The sequence below is a fragment of the Neophocaena asiaeorientalis genome, unplaced genomic scaffold (assembly GCF_003031525.2).
Source record: "Neophocaena asiaeorientalis asiaeorientalis breed wild unplaced genomic scaffold, Neophocaena_asiaeorientalis_V1.1 scaffold45, whole genome shotgun sequence".
In the NCBI taxonomy this organism is placed as follows: Eukaryota; Metazoa; Chordata; class Mammalia; order Artiodactyla; family Phocoenidae; genus Neophocaena; species Neophocaena asiaeorientalis.
In genome coordinates this window covers 9,430,781-9,444,144 of record NW_020174642.1, presented here as the reverse complement: position 1 = coordinate 9,444,144, position 13,364 = coordinate 9,430,781, and the positions used below count along the sequence as shown (strand labels likewise).

The window sequence follows — 13,364 nt, the reverse complement described above, 5'->3', positions numbered from 1 at the left end:
ATGAGGGATGAACAGGTGAGAAAAGGGACTTAGCCGAGGCTGTAAAACTGTGTTCCCAAACTGGGGGCCCAGGCATCTTGGGGAACCTCAGCAAACTGGCAGGTACACTTGGGGTCATCAGAACTTCCCAGGACACACAGGGATGTCTGTTGGCCACCACGTTACCTACTATTACTGAGTTCTTTGGACCTAGCTCACGAATCAACAGAACTATTCGGCGTGTCTTTTGGTCGGGGCACCATGAACCTATTACTGAGACAGTCAGGGCGCCCAGGACGGAGAAAATTTGGGAACGTCTGCTGTGAGAGCGAAGGGGAGATTCGGAAGCATCGTGAGGGTGGGTGTGGGTGGAAACTGCCTGAGGGAGGAGTCAGGGATGGCGACGGGGTGGCGGGACAGCTGGCCAGACACACGGACAGGCGGGCTGGGCAGGGAGAGAGGCCAGGAGCAGGCTCAGGTGAAGTCCTCAGGGGCTCGGCGACCACACGGGTGTCTTCTCACGTGCTGTCGGATTTCATTTCTGTTTTCCCTATTTTTCTATAAGATGGGAAGTGAGGTTTGGACAAGTTAAGCACCCGAGACACCATCCCACGGCTAGAAACCCACAGACCCAGGATTCTCGTGAATAGTGTATTACTTCGATAATGAGGAGACAGTAGCGCCATTCCGATTTCGAAACCTCAAGTCAGAGCATTACCGTTAGTCATGGGTAGAGTTCGGAAACGCGATCTTGAGGACCAGCCCCTCCTCCCTGGCCCTCTTCCTTTGGACTGTTTTTGCTTCTCCTGTGTTTCCAGTTTTCTACATGCTTCAGTCAGTCCCAGAGGAGTCGCTGGTCCCAGGGGCCTGGATCCCAGGAGTGACCAACCCCCGGCCCCTGGGTCTGGCCTCCAGGACCTGCACCGGCCCTGGATTCTGCCGGGAAAGTTCCACAGCTGGGCAGGCTCATGCCCGCATCGTGGGGAACCCTGCAATTCATTTAAAACTTTCTCCTTTGACAGATTTGCGCTGAATCCGTATGACCCCTCACACGGACCTGTGGGGATATTTCATCTCCCTTCCTAGTAAATAGAAAGTAATTTCTCCTAAAAGCAGAATACAGCAACAAAAATCTTGTCCACTGAGATTTCCAGGAAAGAGGAAGAAAGATGTCATTACTCTCGGATCCAAGTCTAAACCTTCCTTGGCTTAGCCCCTGGCTCCATGTGAGCAGGCGGGAAAGAGCTCCATGTCTGATTGTCCTGCAAAATCAGACAGTCAGACATGGAGAATGGGTCATGGGTCACGGCTGACCATGTGGCCTGGATTATTTCTTCCTGCTGGCTGTGCGACCTCAGCATCCTGAGATATTTTCCTCAAATAGTGCCAAGGAGCGCTGACAAGGACCAGAAGCTGGAACAGGCAAGGGAGGGTTCTGTTCAGGGTCTCAGGGAGGAACCAACACTGCTGAGGCCTTGATCTCAGGCTTCCAGCCTCCAGACCTGGGAGAGAATACACTTCTGTTATTTAAGCCCTCCAGTCTGGGGTACTTTGCCATGGCAGCCCTAGGACACTCACATACCTTTCTTTGCTGGGCAGACTTGGCATCAATACCTGTCTCTCTCCAAGTAAAACTTTGTACCAGTACATGCTACAAGGGGAATCAGCAAACGCTAGAAATCAGGTGTCCTCGCCCTTCAGAAGAGCCAGCTTTCCAGGACACCACTGAGGGTGGCCACCACTACCATGCGCAAGACGGCTCCTGAAGCACTGAGGCCAGGCTCTGGGGCTTCAATTCTGCCACCGGTTCCAGCGCGTGTGTTTTTCTACATCACCAAGCAGTTAACTCAATTCTGACACTATTTACCAGGCCATGGTATCAGGTGTCACAGGGCTATCAGAGGGGGCTCAGCCCTACTCAACAGCTCCCACCCCATCCTGCTGTCAGCTACAAATTGTCACTTGCCATCTGCCTCTACAAAGATGAGGTCATCCACCACTGCAGCCGCTCACCTTCAACACCCCCTGAAAGGAGCTCAGGGTGGACATCAGGAATGAGGCCCTCTGTGCGCTGGGAAAAACTGGCAGAACAGGCCCTCGGATAGTTAGAGATTTGCAGGAGAAGATGTTATGAGCCCAATGCTTGCATCTCCTCGTATCTAGAAAAGCACTACAGTCATTAACGGTGACCTCTGCTCTCCCTGACTAGCAGTCAGCCTCTGTCAAAATGTGCACATGGCTGCACGTACCCCCTTCACTAACATCGTATGTAACACTGACCTTCCCTCCTGCCTCTTCGGAGCAGTTTCTCAGAGTTATCTGAGATGCTGTCTCGCAGGCCGTAGCCCTCATTCTGCCCCCAATAAAACTTAACTCACAACTCTCACGTTGTGCATTTTTCCCCCCAGTCGACACTGCTCACTTCAGATGCCAATGGCTAGCAGGTACAGGTTGTCACCTGTGCTTCTGAGCAACCGGCTATAGATCAGTCGGAGGTCCCAAAGACCCCCTCCTTGGAGTTGAATAATTTGCTAGAGCGGCTCACAGGGAAACAGTTTACTTACTAGAGCACAGGCTTATTATAAAAGCATTTAACTCAAGAACAGCCAGATGGAAAGACCCAGAGGGCAGGCGTGGGAGGCATGGGGAGCTTCCACACTCCCTGTGAGCGCCAGTCTCCCAAATCACATGCTCACCAGAAGTTCTCCAAACCCACTTGGGTTTTAAGGAGGCTTCATTACGTAGACATGATTGATGAAATCATTGGCCATCAGTGACTGAACTCAACTTCCTGCCCCTCTTCCCTTCCGGGAGGCTGGGGGTGGGACTGAAAATTTCAGCCCTCTGGTCACAGGATCGCTTCCCCAGGCAAAGGGTTCCCATCTCATTAACGAAACACTACGACCTGCAGTCCCTTCATTAACATAACAGAAGACGATGCTGTTTTCACTCCCAAGGGTTTTAGGAGCCCCTTGTCAGGAACTGACACAGACCAAATAATATATTTCTCTTTTTTCCTACATTTGTAGGTATTGTGAAATAGTCACCATGATGAGTTAACATCTGTCCTCATACTTAACATTTCTTTCTTGTGATGAGGACTTTTAAGATCTACGTTCTTAGCAACTTTCAAAAATGCAATACAGTATCATCAGCTCTGAGATGTAACGTACAGCACGGTGACTATAGTTACTATATTTCTTATTAAAAATCACAGAGCACAAAGCTCTCTCCCCACCCTGAGATGTGTACCTTCCACGGAAGTTCCCAAAGCCACTTTGTGTCCCCAGGGCCTTCGGCCAGGTCTGGGGAGACGGGTCCCCTTGCGTTCCCAGTCCAGCCACTTCCTTTCTAGAACGTGCTCTCTGCCTGCAGGGATGGCTGGAGGCCAGCACCAACACAGGCAGCTTCAGACATGTATCTTTCGGTCTCCAGCCTTCCGGCCCAAGCTATGTTTACCAGAAAATCCTTTCAAAAGGAAAGCATGTCTGCTGCATGAGGACGTGGTGAAGCATCTCTCCCTGGCCAGCTCTTACCTGGGCACCTGCAGAGTGGAGACCCGGCCAAATCATCTCTCTCCCTTCCTCCGCTTCCCTTTTTTTTTTCCTGGTACGCGGGCCTCTTACTGTTATGGCCTCTCCCGTTGTGGAGCACAGGCTCCGGACGTGCAGGCTCAGCGGCCATGGCTCACGGGCCCAGCCGCTCCGCAGCATGTGGGATCTTCCCGGACCGGGGCACGAACCCGTGTCCCCTGCATCGGCAGGCAGACTCTCAACCACTGCGCCACCAGGGAAGCCCTCTGCTTCCCTTTTATAGAAACGGCTTCTCCCCTTGCTGCTCTCTTTTCCAGCAGCAAGAGAAATGAAACTAATGGCCTGCCACAGATAAGACACTAAAGAATCAATACACTTCCTGGTGACTTACACAGTTGTCCTCAGATGCCTGGTGAGGGTGTGCATCTGAGCTTCCTGGTGGGCTTGTAAACACACGGGGGTCTGCCCTGCCACCCACCCCAGGATCAGATGCCCGAGATTCTGCTTCGCTAACATGTTCTCAGAGAGGTTGGGGTCGGATCACCCTTGGAGATGCGGTCACTTAGTACAGCGCTGTCCAGCAGGACACTATCTGAGATGCTCTGTGCTGTCACTCTCTCCTCATATTAAGCTCTGAACACGCCAAAAAGGGACGTCCACAGCTCCCCGCAGTACCCCACTTGTGCAGTGCGTGCCCTCATACTCGGGTTGGTCCCTGTGCTCTCGGAGAGTTCTTGCTGGGAACTCAGCCCTGAGCTAGCCCCACTTTCTGGTCCTGGCTTGGTTACTTGCACCCCAGGGGGCCCCAAAGGTCTCCCGGCGGCGGCGCTGTGACTAAAGGGGGGTGGGTGAATCAGGCATTGCCATCACCAGAGTGTGGGGAACCGCGACGAGGCCTCGGGATGAGGGGTTGGCACAGGATGGGGGAAGCCGGCCTCAGTTTCAGCTTCACTCCCGCGATCCTTTCCAAAACAAAAAATAAGATTATAAATTAGAAAATAAATCCTGAGCAGTTCTTTGCTCATTCACTTGACTTGTGGGCAAATTCCCCTTTGAAGAAGAAATTTAGAGGCTAAAAGAATGGTTTTCAAACCCTGTCATGAGGAAGTTACAGGGAGAGTCTCAGGGTCTGTGTCCCGTGGGATCTTTTGCCCAGATCATCCAGAGGCCCTGGGCAGAGGTGAAGGATGGAGGGAAGAAGTGGGCAGCCAATTTCACCACCAATGTCTTGCGTCACAGGGCGGGTGCGTCTATGTTCCAGGAAAGTTACAAGTGAAGGCACCGCACCTCCGTGGAGGCAGCTGGAGGACCCTGCATCCCCTCTCAGAAGAGCATCCCCTTGGCACGCCCCTCATCCTGACAGCATCAGAGTGCTGGGCTGGTTCTCAAGCTGCAGGGAGCTTGATGACGATCCCCGGCCAGAGCCCCTCATCCCTCTCGGCCCACTGACCCTCTGAGGAAGGGCTGGCCTGAGCGTTCGTACAGCCCCGAGCCATATGGAACCAGAATGCACCCACCCTCGGCCAGACCTCTCCTTCTGAGTGCTTTCTCAGTAGTACAGAGGAGACCGTGCAATGTCTCCCTGATTAATGGATTAAGGAGATGGAGGGACCAAGGAGTCTGAGTCCTAAGTGTATGTTTGTGCCAGTGGGGCGAAGTAGCAGAGGCCGCTTGGGGGGTAGAAACCCCCTGACTCTTCACTGTCTGGGCCCCAACTTCTCCAATCGGGGTGACAATGGTGACCCACCTCAGGGCAGATGCTAGGAGGACAGGCCTGGGGTGGGCAGCGCGATGGAGGGTCCTAGCTGGTGACACACTTTCCTGTCAGGAACAAGCCATGTTCCTGATTTTATGGTGTCAGAAGTCCAAGCATCTAGGAAATAGGGATGCTGAGAGTTCAAGAAGTGCCTGCCTTTTCCAGGGCAGAGGCTAGAGGCCCTCCCCTCTCTGTGGGAGGGGCGGCACTTCCAGCCCCCACCCCCCCCAACCCGCCGCAGGGAGGGGCAGGTCTGCACACCTGGGAGAGCTCACGGGTGTGGGGAGGGCTTAGGGTCACTTCCCGGGGGTCTGTGTAATTAGGACAGATGTTCAGGGGTGGCTGCCCACGTAAGGCTTGGTTTCCTTGGCAAGTTTTGGTTTGTTTTGTTTTCTGGTAATTGACTTTATTTTCTAGAGCAGTTTTAGGTTCCCAGTAAAATTGAGGGGAAGGTACAGAGAGCTCCCCCAGACGCCCTGCCCTGCCCCCTGCACAGCCTACCCCACTGTTGACTACCCCCTACCCGAGGGGCACATTTGTCACAATCCACGACTGCCCATTGTCACCGGGAGTCCACAGTTTACCCTGGGGTCGCTCTTGGGGTTATACATGCAATGGGTTTGGACATGCACCCACTGTGACAGTCCCCTACAGAGGGGCCTGCGGTCCTCCTGATCGCCCCTCTCTGCTCCAGCCCCTGCAGCCCGCAGGTCCCCATGCTGCTGCCTTTTCAGCGATGCCCTAATGCTCTCCAGACGGCGCTTCCAGGCCTCCTCCAAAGTGATCTAGAACCCAGAAAGGGGTTCTCTCTGATTGCTTGTTTGTGTCCAAACATCTCCTTTTTGTTAGGACACCAGTCATATTGAATGAGGGTCACCCTGCTTTAACTTACTACACCTACAATGACCCTGTTTCCACATGAGGTCACATTTTGCGATACTGGCGGTTAGGACTCAACTCATGAATTTGGGGGGAACAGAATCTAGCCCATAACAGGGCCCCAGCCACGATCGTATCCAGTGGTTTGCAGACTCCTCTGCAGAGAGAGGCCCAGGCTCCCTGAGGGGCCGACAGTCACCCCCCGCTGCCACGAGGCTGATGTCCCCCCTGGTTGGCAAAGGGGTGCAAGGATGAGGGCTCACATGTGTCCTGGCAGGAGCTTTGGGGGGACCTCTGGACTTCTGCTCTCTCTGGCTTCCATGCCTGAGATGGGCGCTCCTTCATCCTGGCTCCGGGCACCCAGAGCTGAGCCTCGGCTGCCCCGCGAGGCGCCTACTACACGAAGGAGACCTCAGCACTGTTGTCAGCCACTGAGATCTGGGTGGCTTGATCCTGCAAGGGTGCTGAAATTCAGGGTGCCACGTGCTGCCATGTTTTTCAAAAGAGGCCTGACGATAGAAGTGCTTGAAAATCATTTGTCTATCCCCATCCCTCTATTTATAGATGAGAAACTGGAGGCTCAGAGAAGCACTCTTAAGCTGGTACCAAAGTCTCCCACCATTTCTGGTAGCCAGGCTTGGGAGGGAGGTTAGAATGGGCACTTGGCAATGACTTGAGTTTCTTAACCCCAAGTCCCTGGGTATCTTGGTCCGTAGATCTATGGTGTGTGTCCTAGGAAACCTGGGGTATACAGTGGCTCTCCCGAGAGCAGACCCTACTCACCTGTCAGAGATCCTTCTCCCCCACCCTGTTAGACAAGGTCCCACCGGCCACTGGAGTGACACCCCAGCATGGAGGCGGACACGGAATTTCCTCACTACCGCACCGCACCGCTGGTGCCTGAGTTAGGCGCACCCGGATTGGTGGAATGAGTAAATTCAGGGACCTGCAGGGGGAGTTCAAGAGCTCAACTGGGGTTGACCCAGGAAGGTTGCTAAGCCCTCTGACTGCTGTTCATCCTGAGAGGCGACCGTCCGAAAGGAGGGTGTGCTCGGTGATCGGGGAATAAAGGTTTTCTCTCTGCAGAGCTGTCTGGACCACAGGGATCAAACATAGATCCAATCGTAAAGTGGCTCCACATCTGGACAAGCAGTGGCTACTTCCCCCACCCCCCAATCCTCTCCTTTCAAGGGGAAGTCACTGCATCCCCTTGAACAATTCCCATGCATTTCAGCTGTCCTGCTCACTGCCTTCACTCTATAAACACTGGCATAAAAAGTCTGTGCGACAAGATTTTAGACACCTGGAAAATATTTTGGTCGGCTGGTTGACGACAAACCCAAAATACTCATCAAATATTGACTGTTGGCTAAGAGTTGTGGTCCATTCGGGATGCATTTGTCTATAAAAGGCACCTTTATTGAGGCCGGGCAATGTTAGCTTGGTCCTTTTGGTATGCAGCCTTCTACCTGGATCTCTGCGGGCCAGCCCAAATACCTGTTCTTCGCATTATCTGAGTGGTTGATCTGTGCAAAGGAAAGAAAAAGATTTAATTTATCCATTCATCTAATCAACAAATGGTTAGCGAGCCATCTGTGAGCAAAGTCATAAAAAGAGAATCACTTCCTAGGATGGGATTTGTTACAACCTACTCAGGGTACATGATTTCCTCTCAATGTGACTCAATATGTGAAGCAACTTGATTCAACAGGTGGAAAACTTTCTGCAATGGTATACGTGTCCTTTAATCTGCGTGCCCAGTAGAGTAGCCACTAGCCACATTTGGCTACCGAATACTTGAAATGTGGCTAGCACAACTGATGAACTGAATTTTAAATTCTCTTTAACTTGAATCAATTTAAGTGTAACCTGCAAATCTGGCGAGTAGCTGCCATATGGGAGGCACAACTCTCAAGTCTGGTTTTCAGTTCTCCGGGAGAAGGACTGTATATTTTTTTCAGGGTAATCGGAGTGTTCCTTGCTCAGAAGGAACACTTGTTCCTTGTTCAGATTGATTTGACTTTAAGGCTTTCCATCTTCAATCCTTTCACAGACAGTGGAGCACCTTAAACTCATGCTTCAAAAGAATATGCATTCTAAACTTTGCAATTCTAGTTCTCTCTCTCTTTTTAATATAACAGCTTTGCTGAGACAGAATTCACCTCCTATAAAATTCACCCATTTAAAGTGTACAATTCAATGGCTTTTAGTATATTCACAGAGGCATGCAGCCATCACCACACTCAATTTTAGAGTGTGAACAAGGAACAAGAATGCACAAACCCGTTCGAATCTACTCACCATCCTCCACAGCCTTTAGACAGCCCCTGATCTATTTTCTGTCTCTGGTCAGAAATCCAGAAATTTTATATAAATGGAATCATACAGTATGTGTCCTTTTGTGCCTGGTTTTCCTCACTTAGTGTGTTTTCAAGGTGCGCCCATGTCATAGCCTATATCAGCACTCCACTTCTGTATGTGCCTTAATGATATTCCAGTGTATGGCTATACCGTATTTTATTTATACATTTTAAAATCTATTAATCAGGCATTTGGGTTGTTTCTGCTTTTTTGCTCTTATGAATAATAGCACATTCTCGTACAGGTTTTTGTGTGACCGTATGTTTTTCATTCTCTTGGCTATGTATCTATGAGTGGAATTGCTAGGACATATGGTAACTGGTTTTCAGGAAGGGATGTTTAGCAACCACTCACCTTTTCTCTCTGAATTCCTGCAGGAAGTTCAAAGCCTTTTGCTCCAAGAAATACCCAGCTCGACCTGAACCGAATGTTCCTGATCTCTTTACTTCCCAGGGCCTCTATGGCCTTCTTAGCGTCCTCCTTCAGTCTGCGGGGCAAAGGGGGAAGCATGTGAATGTCTCACCTGCAGACTCGGGTATGTGGTGCTAGGGCACAGTCTGTCCTAGGACAGGTTTCTAAAGCAGCGCCTGCCCTCCTGGGGTGCAGGGCAGGAGGGAAACACACATGCTGGCTGAGTGTGTCACATCTCTAGTTACACATAAGGCCACATCCAGGACTCTTTTAGACTCAGTTTGGTGCCCAGAGTTTTAATTCTCAATTCGGAAAAGCCCTGTGTCTTGGGGTTCAGTCATCCTCATCCCAGCCAGCATAGTTTTCGGTCCTTGCTGCCCTCCTGTTTACTGACCACAAATAAAGAGGACAGAAGTTGCTGAAAGATGAAAACAAGTGTCAAAACTGTCCCTTTCGTATTCAGAAAAGTCAGTATCAAAAATGAAAAACAAAAACAAAACCTAAAGAATCCTACCGTTGTAGAAAGGTACAATTCAGGGCAAAGTAAAGGGAGGCGGGCAGAAAGGAAAAGAAAAGATAAGTTCAGATTTTCCTAAATGGGTTAAATCTGAGTCTTTCAAAGCACATGTCAAAGAACTTCCATCTGGGAAGATGCTCTTTGAAGAATAAGATCTGAATTCAAACAAATTTGGGAAATGCCATCCATGTTCAGTAGCCCCATCTCGGAAATTCACGGTGCCTATGAGCACTCTGGGGTTTTCAGAAGTTAGGCAGTGAAGACGCACACGTTTGCTCAGGAGAGCACGCTTGGAGAAACACTCACCAGGTCATTTTCTGCCTAGTGAAAGCATCGTGTATGTGTGCGTGCGTGTGTGCGTGCGTGTGTGCGTGCGTGTGTATAAGTCCCACCCTGGGTTTAGCTCTTTGGCCAAGGGTTAGCTTTGCTATTTTATTTATGGTCAGTGGTGGCTTTGCCTTGCTACCTGGAAATATTCCTTAGTTTCTAGGATTTATGTGCCGCACCAGCTTGTTGTTTCTCTAGAAATGCAGTCTGTTCCTCATGGTTTCCCATTCCTTTTCCTTGAAGAAGCATCCTTCTCCTTGGACCTCTGTCCTCTCCTAAATGATGTACTGAGGAACACTGACAGCCTTGATGCTCTGCCCGCCCCCCCCCCCCACACGCTGGCTTCCCTGACTCTCCTCCCTGCTGTGACAAGTCTGCACTCACCTGCTGCTACCGTCATCGTGGGTCACCATGAAGAGCAGGGAGTTCGAGGGAGCGCTCTGAATAAAATTCGTCATCGGTCCAGAGTTATCTGCCGGGTCAATGCAAATCAGTCTTAGGACCTTCTCTGTCAGCTGAGACTCTGGCCCTAGAGGCTGTGCTTCTGCTCTCAGCTTCTGTGCCCCGGGCTCTGAATCCTCTGATTCTAGAACTGTCTCTCGACCACGCAAATGATGCTTTAGCGCTTTCGTAGTAAACGGCCTGTGGGTTCCACGGCGGGGCGATGTGAGGCAAGCAGCATGATCGCATCATAAAGATTCTAGTGATCAGCTCTGAAACCAACCGGCAGCGACTTTGGCAACACAGGCGGGCTCTTCTTTGCAATTAATAAGAAAGCACCGGACCTGGGCATGACCCTCTAAGAGCCGAGTGGCTCCAGGACACTGAGGAGAAATACGAGACGTAACAGACCACACCGGGATGGGTAAGTCCTTGCTAAGAGACCCCTCTATTTCTTACAGGGAGGAAATAAAGGCTCAGCTCAAACCCTGTTATTTACCACTGGGGCTTGTATTTGTAGTCACGATTAACGGCATCGTTCCCGAGTGCATCCGGGCACTTCTAATTGCTCCCCTCCATTATCTTTATAAAGATTTGTTTTAGGTAATTCTCAGTGTTAAATAAAAACAACTTCAGTCAAGATCCAGAGTCCAGAATGGAGGGACAGTTGGAGGAGGATGGACACCCTGGGCTCCAGGAATGCGTGCACCACGCCCAGCGCCGTGAACACAGCAGTAATTATGATGACATTCAGGGCTGGAGGCTGATCACATTATTCTACATGTTTGGTTTAAAAAAAGAAAGAGATGTTTTCTCTTTCCCATTATCCGAGGAAGGGGCAGAAGGAAAAGATCCAGGACAAGTGTGATCAAAGAAAAGACATTTTCTAGATAATGCCTTCAAATTTTAATACATGAACTCAGAGACCACGAGGGTTTATGTAAGACAGTTCTAGAAAAAATTTGCTTCCGGCAAATTTTTTGGGAGACAAAATAAGAATGTTTGATGTTTTTGGTTGTGTTTTTTTAATCCTAATTTGTGTGTATAATTAATTTTAAGAGGAAAAGGGTTTCCTTACCTCCTTCGTACATATCAAAATACTGTGTTGCTAATACTTTCCCAGTCACATCTGGAAATGAGAGAAACAGTTTTTAAAAGAAGGTACATGGGGACTCAGGGCACATTCTGAAAACAGCGTGTTCCTTCTCTGTCTCTTTCCAGGAAGCATGACTGCCATGGTCCCACCTGAAGGAAAGGACCGCCTTCCCTGAAGGGGGCCCCAGTGATTCGGCTCAGGAAGGCAGGGCTCACACCGGCTGCCCAGAGCATCCCTCCCGCCTGCTTCCAGTGATTCACGCCCACGTTCTTTCCCAGTGCACCTGCCTCTTCCCAAAAACACCAGGGCCCCCACTCAGCCCTTTCTGCTGCCCCCCGTAGCTTTTCCTGCAGATCAGGCACATTTTCCTCAGGTTCCTGCAGCTCTCTGTCACCGGACTATGTGCTCACCTTTCTCATAGGGACAGACGCCAAGGGAAACCCTTCCTCTAAACCTGTTACAGTTCTTACTGTCAGGGGCCCCGATGGCAATAGTGACAGATTTTTTTTTTTTTCCAGGCCTAAGAGGAGGGCAGGCTGTGCTTCCCCTGAGGCCCTTTTATCAGACAAAGGTAGGAACTGGTGTCACCTTCTGCTGGGTCACCAGGAATCCGAGCAAACGTGAAGCCCAACTCCAGGGTGTCTGTACCCCCTGGTCTGCTGATCTGGTTTTAGCCCTGAATTCAGCAGGTCCTTCTTTGTTTTTTTAAAATCAGTTTATATTTGATTTCAGTTTTTTGGTAGAACCACAAATCTCTAAAGTGAGGCATTGTAAAAAATAGTTAAATATATACTCTTAAAACGCATTAAAATATAAACCTAGACTAGATCGTGTGCAAAAACCATAAAGAAACCCGAGGTACCACTGAATATCCAATCACAGAGCTTTTAGAGGAGTTTTAAAGAAAACACTTAATAACTTACAGTTGACAATGGCAATATTTATTCCTCTTGCTACATTCCCAGTCTTTTCTCCTATGAGCCTGAAATGCAGACAAGCATCTGTCAAAGAACTCCTTTCTCACCAAGCAGTGAGTAGCCCTCCCTGCTCTGTAAGATCCTCTCTTGGCAAAATCACTGTCCATCCTTGGTCACTTACCATTCCCTTGTAGATATGCACTGGCCTTGACCCAGCTCCCTGGAAAGTCACCCCTACACTCGCTCCACACACATCTGTCCCCACACATCTCTACAGTCTGAGTCCCTCAGGGAACCTGGAAACTGCATTTAGTCCTATAATTTATACAAATGGCCAGGGAGAGGAACACCAGTGTTTGTTTAGCACAGGCTCTTTGCAAACGTTCTCTCACTGAATCCTCAACCTCCTCATGGGCGGGCATTCATTTTCCCGCTTTATAAATATGGAGTACAACAACCAGTAGAATGGATTAGGAGCCAGAAAGTCTGGAGACATACACACACACACAAAACCTGGTTACTTTCATAGTCTGATGAAGCTTATTAGACCATGAACGAGGAGACGAGAAGTGGGATGAGAAAGGAGATGGCAAAGTAAAGAGATACTGAAGATGTATACTTGCTGGGTTTCGACAGTTGATGGGATGCGAGGAACACAAGAGAAGGGTTGACAAACATGAAGGACACATTCAAACTGGCTGGCTGGAAAAAAAATGAGGTACAAGAGGTGGATGAATAAGAGATGGGTCTGACCCAACTCTGGTATCAGCTTCCATGCGTCCTCTCCCCATCAGTGCTCTGACGGAGGTTTTGCGGACACCTGGAGATGCTTCTATCCAACCACAAAATGTAACCCTGATTATCTCCTTAAATAAATCCCTTACACTACTTCACTTAATTTTTACTTTTAAATTGGAGAATATGAAATGCCAGTTTCAAGGGGATTGTGTCCTAAAGCCAGGAAGAAGACTGACCTTCCTGGAAATGTGAAATATTACTGAAGATCTTTGTGTGTGTGTGTGTGTGTGTGTGTGTGTGTGCATCTGTATGAGTGCATGCATCCTCTGTCAAGTTTTAAAATCAATGATACATTATCTTCATAAGAAGTCAAAGGCATGCAGATTAGAAAAGAAGTGTTATGAATGCT

At 49.6% G+C, this 13,364-nt stretch overlaps 1 protein-coding gene across 1 annotated transcript in view; it reads right to left on the bottom strand.

Moving 5' to 3' along the window:
- Positions 1 to 7,551: 7,551 nt before the first annotated feature.
- The window catches only part of FAM3B (FAM3 metabolism regulating signaling molecule B), a 33,005-nt gene continuing 27,192 nt past the window's right edge, over positions 7,552 to 13,364 (bottom strand). The window contains exons 4-8 of the mRNA XM_024758403.1: positions 12,224 to 12,282; positions 11,283 to 11,333; positions 10,148 to 10,235; positions 8,863 to 8,995; positions 7,552 to 7,673 (exon numbers count right to left, since the gene is read on the bottom strand). Of these exons, the coding sequence (XP_024614171.1) occupies positions 7,584 to 7,673; positions 8,863 to 8,995; positions 10,148 to 10,235; positions 11,283 to 11,333; positions 12,224 to 12,282 (421 nt within the window). The 3' untranslated portion in view covers positions 7,552 to 7,583. The remainder of the gene's footprint in view (positions 7,674 to 8,862; positions 8,996 to 10,147; positions 10,236 to 11,282; positions 11,334 to 12,223; positions 12,283 to 13,364) is intronic.